Below are 18,202 nucleotides of genomic sequence, written 5' to 3' on the forward strand. Positions count from 1 at the left end.
AGCCAAAAAGAAAAACGTAAGCAATCTTACAGTGCGCACGTTAACGTCGGGACAAAAATAACACGAAATGACAGACGTCCAGGACAATTGGTGTTAATGAAACATGCAATTCCTTTGATGTTTACATCCACTTCGGGGACTCGTTATTGTTTCAGAGTTATTAGAATATTGTGAAGAGTTGGAGATAACGTGTGCCTATATAGCAGAGCTTAGAGACTGGGTGTCTTCCCTATGTTGCACCTGGCTTTAAAAACCAGGAATTTACGTCCGTGAACAAACGTTTAAGTACAACAGGTTACCAAAAAATTGATTTTACTGGTAACTAAGACGGATCACTTGAAACGGACGAGTCCACTGGAAAACTCGAGCAGCCAAATTTTCATTGAAGTGCACGATTTCAAGCTGCATTCGCAGGCAGCATCGAAAATTTGCTTTATTGTGAAATCCCTGGTCCATACCCATTTTACTAATGGGCACATTTATTGGGATTAAGAACGATGGCATAATTTGTTACTAGTTGTATCGAGTTACTCAGCAGAAGACAAGAATTGTATGTAACTAATGATGCTATTTGAACTATGACAAATTGTCTAGCATGGATCAAAGATGCAGTCGCCCTCTGGTACACTAAACGCATTGTGAGTACTGCAGATGGTGTATGGACCCTAAGGTACATAAATAGCCGCCACCAAATGTGGGCACAAGTTACATTTATACGCGCAATAAATATTCGTACAAGCCAGGGCTTGTTACAGATAGTCGCAATCTCAGGGCGTAATTTTGCAATTGTGCGCACTCCCAATTAGTAGTGTCCCCGTTTGTTTTGCACAGGATGTGTCGACATCAGCGTCGATAAGTGACCCCCGTACTGGTGGCGCACAACTATGCCCTCCGTCAATCGAGTTCGCCGCACTACTAGGCGGTACGGGCTCTCGCGCTTGCATCAATAGCCTACGCTTGTGCTTCTTACGCCAACCTGCACGTTCGACCATGGTCTACACAGTTGAACAACCGTTTATCTCGCTGCCTTAGTCTTTTCACGCCATTTCCGGGCCCTAGGTGGGGGGGGGGGGGGGGGGGGCGGTAGTCGAACGTAGGGGCGCCATAAGCGAGCACGCGTGAAATGTTTGCAAGAAAGAAATCGCATTGGTAGGCCATATCACCCCTGATGGACAGTCATGTGAGGACGCGAGACAGACATGATCAAGGGGTGACTTCTTTCTTCTGCACAACGATACTAAAGTGGCTGCCATGGTCACAGAGACCTAAGCGGTGATGAGTTAACATGTTTTCGTTACACGCGGTTTTACCAAGCGAGCCCTTCTGAGGATCCTTAAGTACGTTTCAGAAACATTGCTGACTTGAAAATGTCTTTGCCACTGGTGTCTATGCTGAAAAAAGTGTAAAATGGGTGGATAATTCCAAATAAACTTCCAGTAGACAGTCAGCGCTTGTTTGTGGTATTTGTTTCCTCGTGTCCTTGTTGATTCGCGCTGTTTAACCGTAATTCCACATATGACCCAACTAGCCCTTATCAAGATCTTACTAATACATTTATTGGTTTTTACCTATAATTTGGGGGCTTTCCTCAACCTCGGGAAAATGAGCCACGTTATGAATAGCATCGTAGAAACAGCACTACTTGTTTATTAGCACAGTCTGCAGCTGCAGCATTGTAACTTGTGCCCGAAGACAACTACTTAAAATTGTCAATTATTCAATAAGCTTGTTAGGTAATTGCACTTTATAAGCACATCTGAGCAGCCTGGCTGACTAATAATAATATGTACTTTGCGTGAATAGCCTAAGGTGGACGGCTATTTTTATAGATTGCTTCAAAGTATGCGAAACACGAATAGACAATAAACCATTTATACTATATTGGGAACGTGTCCATCATTTTGTTACATTAGTTGGAGATTCGTGGAACACCGCCTACGGCAATTTCCTGTCGAATGTTTTTGCAGCGATGGAGAACCATCCATTTTACTGTTAGTGATTTGTCATACAATTCTTGAAACATGAGTTGCCCTACTAACTTCAGCAGATGTGGCCGTTTTTACGACGGGATAATACACGAACACGTCTTTTTTTTTCACTTCCAGTTTCAGTTTATTGATGCGATTGAAATTTTGTACAGGAAACGTAGTGCTAGGAGGTCCCCTAGTCAAAGACTGGGGAGGGACCTCCAACAATATATGCCTTGAAAAAGTAGACTTAATGCGGCTAACAGAAGTAGCAATCCTATGAAACACAAATATTAACAAAAAAGTCAGGTCATGGTAATAACTGTAAAGTTTAAACACAAAAGGCAGATCCTGGGAGTATGATTCCACATACAGAAGCGTGTAATAAACAAAACAATCACTTTTCTAACAAGTGGTGACGAAGTTTTGTTCTTAAATAAATGAATGCAAGGAGATGATTTAGTTGAGGGCTTTAGTCAATTCCCTATTGATGTTGCCAAAATGTTCGCAGTAAATTTGCCCTAGTTAGTTCTTGGTTTCGGTAGCAGGCAGTTATTATGGTGAGAAAATCGAGTGCCAGTGAAATGTGGGGTTGGGCCTTTTGTTATCAACGAAATTGGTAATTCTCCTCGACAAAATTAATGCGTCAGGGCACCAAGAGAACGTTTATTTAAATCCACTACTCACAGAACATTATATCCGTGGAGTAATGGCAAGGCACTAGATGAAAAATGGCGGTAAGTGATTATTCTCAAAACTTTCTTTTGTGTGTGCTGCAGGGACGACAAGTGAATTACGTATCTATTGCCCCAAAAAGAAATGCAGTAAGAGATGTGGCTGTGATGAAATGCGTAGCAGAGTGAAATTAATATACGTACAGGAAAATAGGGACGGACTTTGATTAGTATTCTGATATCATATGCCGTTTTACTGGTTAATAAAAATATGTGAGTTGTAAATTTCAAATGATTGTCGAATTCAACTCCAAGAAATGTTGCATGGTCAACAGCCTTAAGCGAAGTCGGACAAATATTAATGCATGGCTTCTGCTGTACGCTTTATTGCGGGGATTAAAATAACTACAAATTTCTATTTAGTAGCAATAATATTGAGCATATTGTCTCTGCAGCAATTATTGATTTTAGCCGCGTCAGCATTAAGGTAAGATATGAGCGATTCCAAACACGTGTTAAAGGAATAAATTGTTGTGTCATCAGCATATAATATACAACTAGAATGTGTAATGCATTCTGGAAGATTATTGATGTACACGAGAAATAAAATTGTCGTAGTATTGAGCCTTGTGGAGCCCCTAGGTTTGTTTGACACGAGAATGAGCATCGTATGGGTATAGAATGAGAATGAGTATATAGACATGTTTTCGATTATGTAAATAACTGCGAATTAGGCAAAGTGCTCGACCACATATGCCAACAGCGCTTAGTTTAGCAAAAAGTATGTCGTGATGTAATGAATCGAAAGCTTTAGAAAAATCAATAAACAAGGTACCAGCCAATTTACCGGTGTCAATGGCTGTTTTAAGAAGATAAGTTAAAATAATGAGCGCTAATTTACTTGAGTAACCAGATCGAAAGCCAAATTGATTAGATGACAAAATACTGAACTTTGTGAAATAGCTAGTTAAACGTACTACGAATAATTTTTCAATTAACTTGTTGAAAAATGATAAAACAGATATACGGCGGCAGTTCAATACCGAATTTTCGCTACGCTTTTGGAAAACAAGAATAACTTTGGCGATCTTTAAGCAGCTAGGAAAGACACCAGTTTTGGAAATTAGATTAATTATGTGTGAGAGTGCGTCACTGATAAGATGAGCTATAAGCTTTACATGAGGTGAGTTAAAGCTATCTTGGCATGTGTAAAAGCTGTTGCTATGTATATTGTGTTTTATTTGGTGTGGCACTGGGCTGGCGATTAGGTCTGTAGCTTGTGGGAAAAAAGTAAAAGAACAATGATTTCAAAACAGATATATCAGCAGAAATGCCAGTGACGTTGACAGTATACGGACAGAAATGCGGCGTGAAAACCAGATAGCGGGGCCTTATCAACAAACAGCTGCAATCTTTGTCGTCAGCATGACAGTAGCAACATGTATTATAGAAAAGATACATTGTTGTGTATCTGGCACTGAGAAGTGCAGCATCTTTTGACGATTTTGCCTTTTCCAAGAAACGAGCATAGAATGAGAAAAATATCGCCACCATCTCTTTAAAATATTTCGAGTAAGATATACAGTAGTTTTGATAAGAATTAAATCAAAAGTGCAATCTCTTTGTAGGAAGCAGACTTTTCACATGCTTGCTTATGTCGGAGCCATGGCAGGGGTCTTCATACGGCACTGCGTCGAAATAGGGCCGATTCTGCAAATCCTATCTACGTGGGAGATGCTTCTATCAGCACTAAGAGGCAATGCGCGCTCTCCGCTCAGTACGTAGGGGAAGTGGGAACTTTGAGGATAGCTCTAGATACACGATAAGGATAAAATAATTGTTAATCGTGTACGCAATCGTCGGCAACAAAGTCATAATGCGTCTGATCTAGAGACCAGCTAAAGTCGCAACTGCAGGCACTTGGCATGTGCATAAGTCGTCTGAATAAAATTAACTACGGCAAACAAATCGAGATACATCCGGATTTCGGATGCACATGATAAAGAGGGAAAAATAAGTTACCTTTCCTTCCAAGTAGAGGCTGAGGAACTTCTCAAAGGAAACATCGGTGACAGTTCGCGGAGTCAGCCCCTTCATGAAGTGGTAGAAGGACACGGCACAGTCATAAGGGTTTCTGGCTACGTAGATGTACTTGGCACAGTCCACTGGACGTAAAACGCTGAAGGGGAAGTGCGTGATAATGGGGCCATTTCTCAGCGGGTTCTCAGCAGAACTTGCTCCAGTCAAATCGATAAACGGGGACCTAATTCTGAACTCTCCAATGTTGGAGACCGGCGCCGCATGTGTTAAGATGTTGTAAACGATAAACTGCGTCCAATTGGTGCCGCATTTCGGGTACGTAACGACAAGGATGTCTCGCTCCCGTGGTTTGTAGTTCATTGCTGAGAGGATAGCTTCATCCTTGAAGAGCTTGTGCATCCACAGGCCTCCGACGTAACGGTGTGACTCTTCGTCCATCGTGGCACAGTTGGGTGGCCCTGCGCATTGAATTGATGATAGATGAAACTTTTAAATTGGCGGTGACAATGCGATAACGTGTTATCAAACTGTACTGTGGCAGAGCACTTACGATAATTTTGTGTATTGAGAGCGGTTCCAACATGAGAAATAAAACGTGAGAAATGGAAAAACCCGAATTAACCAAGTTAACCCAGAGCAATTTATAGGATACTAAGAAAACCAACCCTGATGAAACAACAAAAAGAAACCTAGAGGTGTCAACTTGTTCGAAGGATTGTGATGGCGCGGACTGATCAAGCGGATAGCTAAAGAGGGCATTGTTAACACGAATGAAACCACCGGAGTCTTCTTCGCAGCGTCGTCGGGTACGCGTATCTTGTTTATTGTTCAAGTGAAATCTGCTGCCAAGAATAGCTTCCGAGGTCCGAGGTTTTTCATATATTAAATGCATCCCCAGAGTGAAGCTTGCGTCCTAGCAACGGCACTGTCCATACGTTTGAAGACAACCGTAAACGCACGCCTTATACCGCTGCCCAGAACAGGGTCCTGTTCGCCTAGTTTGACAAGACCACTGGCTCGTTCGTTGTTCATGCGCCGTTGTTCATGCGTTCGTTCCTCATGGGTCGTTCGTTGACGCGTGGCCAGCAGACTGCAGGCTACCGTATTGTTCACCGGTGCCTGCATTTCGTGTCACTTACCCAGCGTAAAATTATTGAAGAAAATGTATTTCAAATATATCACTGAATTATCATACGGCCTTCGGAAAGTCCCCGGTGCTCCCCAGTCATTCTAGTGCAGAAAAAGGGTGGCTCCGCACGCTTTCGCTTTGACTATCACATGCTTAACAAAATCACGCGTAGCGATGTTTAATGCCAGCGACGAAATGGCGAGGTGCAAGGACCGTAACAGAGCGCAGGATATTTCTCCACCTTTGACATTTCACCTGGCTACTGGCAGATAGCGATGCACTATCAGAAAAGAACAGTAGTTTTTTTCCTGCCGAGGTGTACTCTATGGGTTCCTTCTAATTCACTTGAGACTTTGCAATGAACCTGCCCCATTCTAGAGCATGACGGCAAATTGAAAACAATATCATATTATATTTTTCCCCATTCTCACATCTGCTGAGCATTGACGAAGCACTCGTCTGTGTTGCCTAGGCTGGACTACCTCCCTTCCCCGAAAAAGCAAAACAAACAAACAGACAAGAAATTTGGCAGAACCCATCTCACGGTGACTGCCGATGTCAATGCGTTTAGCATAGGATCAATAGAGCAACCCAACCGTTTGCCACCACCAAAACGAGCGACGTATCAGGCACGTAGTGCAGCGGGGCTCCTCTTTCACACTTTCCTAAAGCATTTGACGCCGTTTGGCGCGTGGCCTCCTAAATGCTTGGTGCGGCGGTGCGTGCGACCGCTTACAAAGGCGTCATGCGGAAACCTCGCGCTTCTATCAAGACGCACTGCGCCATCTGGAGGCACCGGCGAGAAGTTCGCGCCATGTGTCCCAGGGGACAAGCGTGGCGCCTCGGCGCCTGCAAAGGTTGAGATTTGTTCCCTAGCTTGCCGCACACCGAGTAGTGCGCACTCAGTGCCCCAAGTTGGCGACAGGTTCATTGAAGAGCCGCACATACACCGTGCACTCATGGCGTAGCTTGCTAAAGCGCTGGCGTGAAAGTGCCAGATACCCAGTGAATTTGTAGGGCAGCCTGCCAAATTATCGGGTTACTGCCCTTGAGGAACCCCTGTGATGTGGTTTCGATTCCTCTCAGCGTGGGGGAATGTTAGGAATCTGGTATCCCAATTAGCAATCTATGGGTACTTGACGAATTTTTGCAGGGCTATGTATGTATATATGTGTATATTTGTCTGCCTTTATCCGTATATGTTTTCTTTAATTCCTATCACTCTTATAATACTTCACCAAGTATTAGGAGTATATTTATGTACGTTTCTGTATATGTATACGTATCTTTTTTGGTATAAAACCGTTTTTTCCGCCTACCTGGCTCGTTGGCCAGTCTATGATCGAATGGCTCGCGCGTCGGGCTACTGTGCAAAGATAACAGGGCTCGAAACCAACTATCAGATCAGCTTGGGTCACTCAGTGCGCGACAATGCGTACATACGTGCTGCTCTTCAATCAGTCTCTTTGAAGCCAACATCAACCGCTGCAGACGCAAGTACCAATGTTCGAAGAAACTTTTTGGCGCTGACTTGGAGCACTCGTTATGTGCCTCTCAATGCGCGCTGAGGGAAGTGGCTTGGAGAGCAACCGTGGGCCAAGGCTGACTAGTCATTGCTGCATGCAAGCGGCTGTGGGAGCTCGATGACGAGGACGAAGGCTTCGCCCACAGGCAGCATGGCACATTGGCTTCCTGGCCAATCGCCGTAGTCGGTAAGGGCAATGAAATAATGAGCAAGCATGCAAGCAAGGCATGGTGTGATGTCGACTGACAGGTGTTGCCCGAAGAAGGCATTTATGCCGAGAAGTTGAACGTTAAAAGCACGCTTTTAATCAGCGCACCGCAATGTGGCCTGCGCGGTTGCTAACCATGTAAAAGCACGCGTAACGTATTCCCTTTCTTACGCGTCTCACGCCGTGGCCACTTGACACTGCTTTCGAAGAGCGGGTCAAAGACCTGAACACCGCCGGTGATAACCGCGCTATCTACGAGTAATCTCTGTAGCCTTCGCCTCTCTCCCTTTGCTCTTTTTCTCTTCATTCTGCTTTTTTTTTATTTCACGCCGCTTTGTTCTTTTTTTTCTGGTTTCTTCTTTCTGTTTCTTCTGGCGTTGTTCTTTACATAAATATGTAGAAAGACTGTCGCGAGAATTTATTGTATCCCTTGAAAAAAAAATGGTCCGCTCACGGAGACTGTCGGGTAAGTAAACCAAAAATAACCGCGAAGCTGTGCTTCTCGTAAACTAAAGGTGCCAAAATCGAATAATTATTATGCATGAAATGCACGCTCGAAAAAGCACTTTTATGTAGCCCGTACTGAGCAACAGAAAGCTGTATCGGGAGTTTCCCATGTGGCTCTAAAAATTTTCTTATTGAGACTTCTCATGTAACTATATTTGAGAAGTTGATAATTTAGTTCAGATTATTATCTAATGAGACAAAATTGAAAAGAACTGATTCTAGTATCCATAAGCGACAACAAAAAACAAATTACCTTGGTTCTGTCGAGCTACGTGGGATTCGCATATATTTATACTCTGCCTAAAGGTAGCTGGGACACGCAACACGATATATATATATATATATATATATATATATACCGACAAGTACCATGTTTAGAAGTCATCTGCATCCCAAGGACTCTGCATGGTGTCATGCATGGCATGGACCGCTCCAGCATTCACGTCAGACCTGCCGTTCATCGAGCTGAAAGATAGGCTTATCGTTCACACTGAGAGAAATATCTTGTTGTGTCCGTTGAGCACGTGAACCAAACACTACGAAAGCCAAACGGTGGTTATTTATTGCATAATAATTGTTCGATGTTTGCACCTTTAGATGGCGTTGAATGCGCCTTTTAAGATGGGACAGATATGCGCTGAACATCAAATAACAAGTGGGCAGTGACTTAAATGAAGAAACGAGAGCAACAAAGTCAGCCAGTTTGAGTAAATGCTATAAAATTGTTCACTAGAGAAATCACATAAAACACACCAATATACCACAGACTATTTGCTAATACTCTCGTACATTCGCAAAGGTAGAACGCTATCATCGTATTGCGAACGGTGTTCCTTGATGTTGCCACTTTTCGAAAAAATGTAGAAGGTATATGCTCCACGCGCACATAAAATGTGTGCACATGCAACACATTACCTTCAGCTCTATATTGTTGGGCGGCTCGAGACTTCAGGTTACTTTTACCGTCAAACATTATATCTCCAATATACGCCCTCATTTGCTAGGAGCAGCATCGTTTCTAGTAAAGAAGATGTAATTATGATAAGAATTTTCTAAAACCATTACTAGCGCGCAATAAGTGCAGCGATTGTCAAAGGTAACTTGATCGACAATGGCTAGCTTCCAAGGAGCGACTCATGCCGACTGATGCTGATGCCACCAAACGCGACCTGTCCGTCGCCATGGGTACAGCCGGTGAGTCTTCCTGCTTCAGACATGACCGCTGATTGGGTAAGCATTTTGTCGATGCTAGTCACGGAGCTCAAAAAAATTTATTAGCAAGTGACTGACCAGAATCGGTGCTCTCTCTCTCTTTTTTTTTTTTTTTTTGGCTAGACGGACGAATTGTCACCGTTGCTTGATGAACAATTTTGCAGCGGGCCTACGGTGACCCGCTGTTTGAATGTCGATGCTGCTGTAATGTTGTCACCAAATCGGTTATTTGTCTCTGTATAACTGCATTGATCCATAGCTGGCCTGTCACTAAGAAGCCAGACGTTTTCGTATAACAATCTTGTAAGTTCATCTAAGTAAAGTAATTATTGCGTTAGAATTAATGACACTGTCATTTTTGCTCGCGATCGACAATGAACGCTGCTACATGATCCAACTATCCAGATCAAGTTTTACTGGGCTCAATCACGCCAGTGTCGTAAGTGGGTCTAAATGAATTATCAAATTTGTCTAATATGCTGTGAAAATTGCAACATTCAAATCATTTTTTTTTTCTAGGAGGTATTGTTTTTTTTGTTTTTTTTGTAGCGCTGTTATCGTCTACTGACCGTCTGCAACTCTCCGAAATGCATGGTCGTCAGCCTATAATTTTGGTCAAGAGGCGCAATCGCGATGCGCGGATCGCGATTGTGTCAATCTGGATCGAGCAAGATCGCGATCGAAAGTGATTCGAGACTATCCATCCGGGCCGAGCACAATCCGAATTGGACCCAATCGCAATGGAAAATGACAGCGTGGCTCTTATATAACTCGCTATAGTCTCTATATGCAAGCTGTAGTTCGATGCCTGTCTTTCAATAACGGAGGTATGGCTTTATTGCACATACATTCCGTACAGTTGCACATTATTTTGTATATGACGTGTAAAGTCGTTCGCTTGCTAGATATTAAAAGTGCAACACTTAAACTTCTTTAATCGGATATCTCATTCCTTCTTATGAAACTAGTACTTCTGAGGCATAAAGCCCCTAGACCCGTATTAAGAAATAGCTCCTAGGCTAGAATTGTTTGCAACAGGAAAAAAAATCAGCTAATCTTGACGCTCGACTTATAATTAGGGAATGTAACTGGCCAATGACAAAAGGCAATTAAAAAGAAAACTACGTTAATTCAGAGACCCCTTCCTTGGCAAGTGCTGTTGGCCATTGACCGTCCGAACTTCGCGGAAATGCCCAACGTAGTGATTGGCTGCAACCTCCTTTATTAACTCGTTTTGGCGTTACGACAATTTTGTTAATATACACCCTAGTCGTGGAATACCTCTGCTGAAAAAGCAGCGCAAGGTAGAACGAAACAAAAGTGGGCAGATCCACTTACCTCTGTGTCACAAGACCTTCTGATACGTATACCTCGCGCTCTTTCAGCAGAGGTAGCAAACGAGTTTCTGAGCTTAGAGTAACGTGACTGCTATCTCGACGACTGGCGGCAAGCAATCCTGGCTGCCTTTTCTTTTTCTGGGCGTTGCTCTTCTGAAAGCCTTTCGAGTGCTTTTTCCACTGATACGGTAATCATATCGCGCATTGTGTGAACAAAGCTATTTTTTTACTGAGCAAAGGTGATTTCTTTTGCTGAATAAGTGTATCCTAGAGCTGTAATTTACGTAGGCACGCAGCATCGCATTCCCCTCGGCCCCAACTCTTAGTTTTGTAAACCTCCATAATTAGATAAAATTTCATTGAATTTTCATACGTAACTCAATCATTTGTATTCGTACGCCACAGTTTTACGCTACAGTTTCTTTTTTATGGACCTGCAACTAAGCAGTGGTGATACACTGCATGGATGACCAGACGAGGCTGCCAACATAGATGAAGCAAATACGAATGCAAGGAAAATAGAAGGCAAAAAGCCTAGATAACTTAGATCCGTGGTTTTTTTTCTATTAGAGTGGACATAAAATAAAGGTGTATTTAGTATGCGAATGTCAGGGGATTACAACAGCACAAACACGGTTAGCGTCAGTGTGGTATTTTGCTTTTATTCAATACGTCTACAGTCCAATGTGTATTCTATGCCTCAGCATCTGCTTACCGCCACACATATGTACCATATTATGCACAGTATACAAAGATGCCTTAATACCTATGGTAGATCACAGTCATCCCAGAGTGCCATGACGTCGCTCCCTTGTGTCTTTTTCGTGATCCATTCTTTCGTTCGCTGTACCTGCTCTGCAGTGAAATAGTTTCGCCAATCGCCGACGATCCCCTTGCGAATAAAGCCGGAGCCCTCGTGCATTTCCTCCTTTACATTCGCAATGTCCTTTATCATCGCAAAAGTCTCTGACTTCTCTGGTGCAGCTTTAAGCATCATCTTTGCCACGTCCATTGGCTTGCTAGGAAGTAAACTCTTCATGCTTTCCAGACTGCACGCGTGGAGGACTCTCTGAAGAAGGTCATCGTCTTTACGCAATGAAGTTCCGTGGCCTTCGCCAAGAAAGTCGGCGATTTTGAGCACTTGCTCCCTGGTGTCCACCTTCAGTTGTTCATATGTTATGAAAAGAATATTCTTTGATCCTCGATGGCCGTACCATGGCAGGAGGTGGTCAAAGTAGTCGCCGTAGAGAACCTGATGGTGTGAAAAGTTGCGCATCTTTAGTTAAGAGGAATACAAATCGTTGATTTAATGAAGACAAGCAAGCTTTTCTATATGTGGATACAGCATATGGTTTCTGATCTTTTCTGATACAACCTGCATCGATTCCCCTCTCTTGCGGTAGACTTCCCATGACTAAAAGGGAAGTCTGCACGTAGCCATGAATTTTTTAAATTCTGCAACAACCTTAAGACTATGTTTTATGTTGAAAGTGTTAATTGAAAAATAGACAGTTTGATCGTAAGGCATTATTTAGAATAATTACCTATGCCGAACGTTTATAAAAATACATAAATCGTTCATGCCAGTATTTTTCCATCCAACCTAAAGCAAGCAATAAAAAGAACATACGCACTCTGACAGTGCGCGCTGTGTGGTCTGGACATAAATAGCACAACTCAGCAGAGCATACCCAAACAAGCCTCAAATTTCTGCAAAATACTACACTCATTTACACCTTACTATTCATGATACCCACCGTGGTTGTTTAGTGGCGTTGGTGGCGTTGTTTAATGGTGTTAGGCTGCTAACCGAGAAGTCGCGGAATCGAATGCCTGGCCATTGCCGCTGCCTTTCGATTGGGGCGAAATGCGAAAACACCGGTGTCATATATTTAGGTGGACGTTAAAGAACCCGAGGTGGTCCTAATTTGAGGAATCCCCCACTACGACGTGCCTCATGATCAGATAGTGGCTTTGGCATGTAAAACCCAATAACGTTTTTAAATATTCATGATGAGCGCCAGTAGCATATTGATATATTATGCACACCATTATATAGCCCGTTATTGCAAACATGGCAATTCCTACTCAGATGGACAAAGGTACTGTCCAGCGATGCCTACATCAATGCCACACGCAGGGCATCCAAGTATCTCGCATTGCGGGATACGTGGCGCGAAGGTGGCACCTTCTACGCATGCCACACACGCAATATCGTGTAATGGGCTTCATTCCTCTGCACAACGATATGAGAGTAAGCCGCATGGCAACTGTTCGCGCATTGACTAATATTTAATATTGCTATTTCATATCGACTATTAGGGCAGCGATGCAGAACCATCTATAATATTTTTGCTGTCCTTAGGAGAATTCCTGAAACCTAAGAACTGTTCTGCCTATAACAGAATAACTGGCCGCTTTCTCTGTGACATCATACAAACACGCCTTAGTTATTATGGCTACTGTGTTTCATTAAAAGCGCCGTCGCATTGATGGCGACTTCGCTAGGTAATGTAGCTTGTCAGAAAAAGTGAAACATTTGTAATTTAGAAATGCATCTAGTGCACCCTGAAATACCTTCAGTGGGGACATGTGAAAAAGGAATATGGAATCGGTGTAAACCGCATGGCAGTAGCAAATATACTGCAGGAAGGGGCGTATCACTATTTGTTTGGAACCGAGCATTGGAGGGATGTTTTTTTCTTCAAGATATCAGCATGGAATACCAGAAGGGCGGCCACCATCATTGTAACAAAATGATCAAATACAGCAGTTTTTATAAGGAAGCAACTGTCTAATATTATTAAAGCAAGCAGACTCCTCTCGCCTTTGCTAATGCCTCAACAATGGTAGGGTTCTTCACGTGATATTGGGTTGAAAAATTACCGATCGTGCCCAACTCTAACCCGCGCTGCGGACACTTTCCTGATCCCTATAGCAGCCATTGCGCGCTCTATGCTCAGTACCTAGAGAAAGGCAGAACGTTGAACATTGCGATAGATAAACTCTCCAGGAAAATACATAGTTTGTTGTGCGCACCATTGTCTACAACACAGTCATAATAATATCTGTGCCTCCGAGTCCGGCCACTTTCGAAAGGCAGATGCCTCGCATGTACGAATAAAATTAACTACTGCAAACAAGTCAAGTTCCCTCTGGTTTCACAGTGCGTGTGGTAAAGTGGTGGAAAGTTACCTTTCCTGCCAAGTAGAGGTTGAGGAACTTATCAAAGGAAACATCGGTGACAGTTTTAGGAGTCAGCCCCTTGATAAAGTGGTAGAAGGAGACGGCACAGTCATACGGGTTCCTGGCTACGTAGATATACTTGGCTCTATCCACTGGTCGTAAAACGTTGTACGGAAAGTGTGTCATCACGGGACCATTTCTCAAGGGGTTCTCCGCAGCAGCGGCGCCTGTCAAATCGATAAATGGGCTCATCAGTCTGAATTCACCCATGTTGGTGACCGGCGCTGCACGAGTCAAAATATTGTATACAATAAACTGCATCCAATTTGTGCCGCATTTAGGGTACGTATCGACAAATATGTCTCCCTGACGTGGCTTGTAGTTGACAGCGGAGAGGATAGCTTCATCCTTGAACAACTTGTGCAGCCACATTCCTTCGACGTAACGGTACGACTCCTCGTCCATCGGGGCACTGCTGGTCGGCCCTGCGGATGGGGGTTGCGAAATGTATCGAATATTTTATAAAGTGGTTTTGACAGCACCAAATTGCAAATTTGAAAGCATAGCGAAGCAGCTTTTCGGCAATGTTTTCCTGTACAGGATGATCATTTCTAAGCTTGCTGAAATTTACAGATATCCGTCGAGGTAGGTTGCGAAATTGTTGTTTTGCATTTGGATTATTCGAAGAAGCAAAAATTACTAGCATGACAAATCTAAGCATATATTCAACTAATTAAAAATTACCTAACTGACATCTTATCTAATTACCTTATGGCACATATTGCAATTTCCGGATTGTAGTAGGTGAGTTTGCAAGACGGATCCATTTGAAATTAAGCTCCAGGATGACAAGAGTTTCGAGATATTATTTCCCAATGTGTGGGACGAAATACATGGGCTCTCCAGTTACTTTTGTGCTTGTCTGCATAAAAGAGCGCCTTGTTAAAAATATAAGTGGAACAACAATGCATTGTTATGGTGAGTTTGATGGCACATATCTCCAGACAGATGCAATTCTGGAAGTTCATCCTAAGTCAATACACGTTGCATACTCACCGGCTACTGTTCGTAAATAGCAATTGGCCGCAAAATAGTTAAGTAGAAACTTCAATAATAGTTTTTAAGAATTATTTGAACATGTGTCTTTATTTATCGTGCAAGTAATATCCGCCTCCCTCAGTAATTCATCTGAAGGTCTTCAATTATGTTACCTGAAAAGGCCGATTTTTCAAAATTTAGTAAATCTTCAAAATGATCACCCCGCTTACTGAGGGCCGTTCAAAATAAAGTGGTAAAGCATGAAAACTGCTTAGGGACTCATTATTAGTATGTTCATGCAGTTATTTTCGGAAAAACAAGTCACAAAGCGAAGCATAGCGAAATCTTTCCGCAATAATAAAAGAAACCTTTATGAAACAGAAAAAATAAACCTGTAAGCGTTACGTTTTTCTACGTGTCACATTTCCTTGAGCGTTGCGGAGGCTCGAGTGAGCCAAAACGTAATAATAGGCGAAGTACTACATTATTGCTCCCAATCTTAAAGTAGGCGTTCTTAAAAGGAACAGCACCAACGGTATATCCTTCCCAGTGTCCTCAGGCATATGCATTTCATTCAATGACTCCAGTGAAATCACCGGCCAAAAGTAGTTTCTAAAGTTCTGTTATATTATTTGCGCATTCCCAGTTGACCTTGCGTCGTCGCAATGGCAGTTGCACGTACCAATCGACTGCCATAAGCTTAGACCAGCGTCAGAGAGATAATAGAGTAAGGAAAGAGCTTAAGCATGACTCCATCCAGTTTGCTACCCTAAGCATGGGGAGGGAGTGGGGCAGAGAAAGAAGAGAGAGAGAGGCACGACTCTTCGCATGCAGACTGACGGCTATATATATATATATATATATATATATATATATATATATATATATATATGTGTGTGTGTGTGTGTGTGTGTGTGTGTGTGTGTGTGTGTGTGTGACATGCTTCGACGTATTCCCATAGGGCCTTCCGCAAATGTGTGGTCATTCTAGTGCAGAAAAAAGGCTGTTCGCTAAGCTTTCGCTCGGACTGTCGCATCCGAAACAAAATCACGTGCAATTATGTTTGTTCCCTGTCAAAAACTGAATTGACGAGGGGTCTGAACGTAACACGGAACACAATAGTTTGCCACCACGATAGGCTCTACAGGTTGAGCCTTTCGTTCTCTACAAGGCAACTGTCACAATCGAGGGCATCACATTAGTGTCTTGCATGGCCTGAAATTGAAAACTTGCTTGTGCTATTTCGACGGCATTGTAGTGTATAATCTTTCATACGGCCACATCTGAGGGCACCATGATGAAGTGATCGCCTGTCTTGTTCAGGTCGGACTACAGCTCTTTACAAAAGTACAAATCGAAAAAAAAAATGAAATGCAGCTTTCCAAACAAGGCAATAAAGCTTCTGGGGCGGTTGCTTAGGGAAGAAAGGATTTCACCGGACCCTGAGAAGACTCCATCAAATAGCAAAGCCACCAATCGTTGTGAGTGGAACAGTAAGCTGTGCATCTGCTCCTGAGCTGCTCGTTCGTCTTTCACGAGGAGTGAGCAGCTCGCGACGAATATTGTGTATCGAGCTCAAGAAATTGCTTTGCATTGGACAACGAGCCTTTAGATAAAGAGCCAAACTCTTGCACACATGATTTCCTGATGCGGCTTCTCTCGCATGCGTGCAGGTGAGCTGTAAGTTGGTATATCTTTATAGTCCCCATACTTTCTCTATTTCCCCCTCACCCTTCTGCTTCGGCGGCGCAGTAGGGCTAGCAGCAGCCGCCATGGGGGCGGATGGCGTAATTGCAGCTCACTGCGTGTTGGCCGTACAGTCGCCGGAAGCCGTTGTGTCACTTCCTCCTGGCGCCTCGCATCGGCAAAGCTGCTATGCGGCAGGTATGACACCCACCTGCCTGCCTCCTTAAATGAGATATTCTCTTTTTCTTTGATAGTCACTATTTATTTTTTTCCATGACGGGCACGACCCCGCGTATGCGGCATGCTCGCCATCACCGTTCCCGCAGTGTTAAGCACTTTCGCAAGTTTCACACGCATGATCAGCGGCACTACATTTAGCACTACATGCAGCACTACACATCTGTCGACCTCAGCAGTTCTGGGAACTGTGGCGAAAATGCTGGCATTTGAAACATCGAAAAAGGTTTGGGACACAGGGTCATACATGTAGCTTTACGTAGCCAGCCTCGATTGTCTTAGGCAGCATGCGTGAGCCAAAAGTAAGCATCAGATGCTTTCTTTTGATCGCCTTGCCATCAAGCCTAAGCATAATTCGCTTAACATTGATCCCATTCTGCTCGCTCCAGCCTTCCAGCAGTTCAGCTTCTCTCAGCTTCATTAGGTCATCATAAAAGAAAACACCACGGCTGTAGTTCATAGTTCGGTGAGGGGTTATTTTCACTGGAATTTCCCCAAATGTTACTAGATTAGGAAGCCTTGCACTCTGTTTCGCATCGCGGAGTTCCAGAAGAAGCTCTCCACTAGCAATTTCCGATGCTTTCTAGGCTGCACCAAGCGCTTCGGTGAGACATTTCGGCACGAGGAAAGGGGAAATCAATCTCAGTCGTTTACGGTTTGGCAGAATGAATGACATGGAATCGTAGAAGTTTCGTAATCTGTTGCCGAAAATTTTAAAAACATCTTGGGTGCGCGCTCTTTTCTGGGGGCGATCAGGGAGGCAGGAGAAAGAACTAGCCGTTAATTATATAGAGTTTTCAGCAACGGCGCCACTCGCCCATCATGCTGCTGAACAAGGACACGTGACAGGATTGTGTTTAAACAAGGTCTGCCAATGTCCCCCCCCCCAGCTCTGTACTCATCCACTATAACCAAAACTGCTATAACCAAGGAAGGCTAACCCACACAAAGTAAACCCTTGCTACCTGAAAGATTGGGAGTACACCGAGTAAACAGAAGACAGGAGAGGTGGAAAGCGAGAAATACGAAGATTAGAGGGGCAGAGAAAAAGGAAAAGGCAACTACCGATGTCCTTCAGGTGGGACAATCCGGGGGTGCCGTCTACGTCAACCCGACGCTAAAGGGGCGTGCTGCCTCTTCTGAGGGGCCTTAATGGTCCAAGCGCTCAGCATCGGCTCAACCCCCAGAATCCCCTTTTCCCAGAACACAGCTAAAGCACCCAAAGTTACACGTTGCAGGGTCCAACTTTCATATGGTCAGGTACGTGGTGTCGTAACACATCTAACGCCTGCTTACTCAGGCGCCCCCGCGGGGACGTACGTACGTACGTATGCATGTACGCCGGTACACAGATCTTTATGGGCTCAAATCAATGAACAAACAGCGTGTCACAATGGGAGAATTTCAGGAGAGCTTCTCCGCTGCTGCTGCTCGGGCTGCTCGATTACCGGACTCA

The 18,202-nt window shown here is 43.7% G+C and overlaps 1 protein-coding gene across 7 annotated transcripts in view; it reads right to left on the minus strand.

Moving 5' to 3' along the window:
* LOC129380103 (sulfotransferase ssu-1-like) overlaps positions 1-18,202 on the minus strand; it is a 45,540-nt gene that overhangs the window by 7,911 nt on the left and 19,427 nt on the right. For 2 of the 7 annotated variants that reach the window (XM_055072719.2, XM_055072718.1), the window contains 2 exons: positions 13,795-14,270; positions 11,242-11,851 (listed from right to left, as the gene is read on the minus strand). In XM_055072719.2, the coding sequence (XP_054928694.1) occupies positions 11,366-11,851; positions 13,795-14,270 (962 nt within the window). In that variant the 3' untranslated portion in view covers positions 11,242-11,365. Of the gene's footprint in view, positions 1-4,663; positions 5,140-8,419; positions 8,516-10,600; positions 10,708-11,241; positions 11,852-13,794; positions 14,271-18,202 lie in introns of those variants that run through there. The other 5 variants (XM_072289244.1, XM_055072720.1, XM_055072722.2 and 2 more) reach the window with 5 other exon arrangements.

The sequence above is a fragment of the Dermacentor andersoni genome, chromosome 7, assembly GCF_023375885.2.
Source record: "Dermacentor andersoni chromosome 7, qqDerAnde1_hic_scaffold, whole genome shotgun sequence".
In the NCBI taxonomy this organism is placed as follows: domain Eukaryota; kingdom Metazoa; phylum Arthropoda; class Arachnida; order Ixodida; family Ixodidae; genus Dermacentor; species Dermacentor andersoni.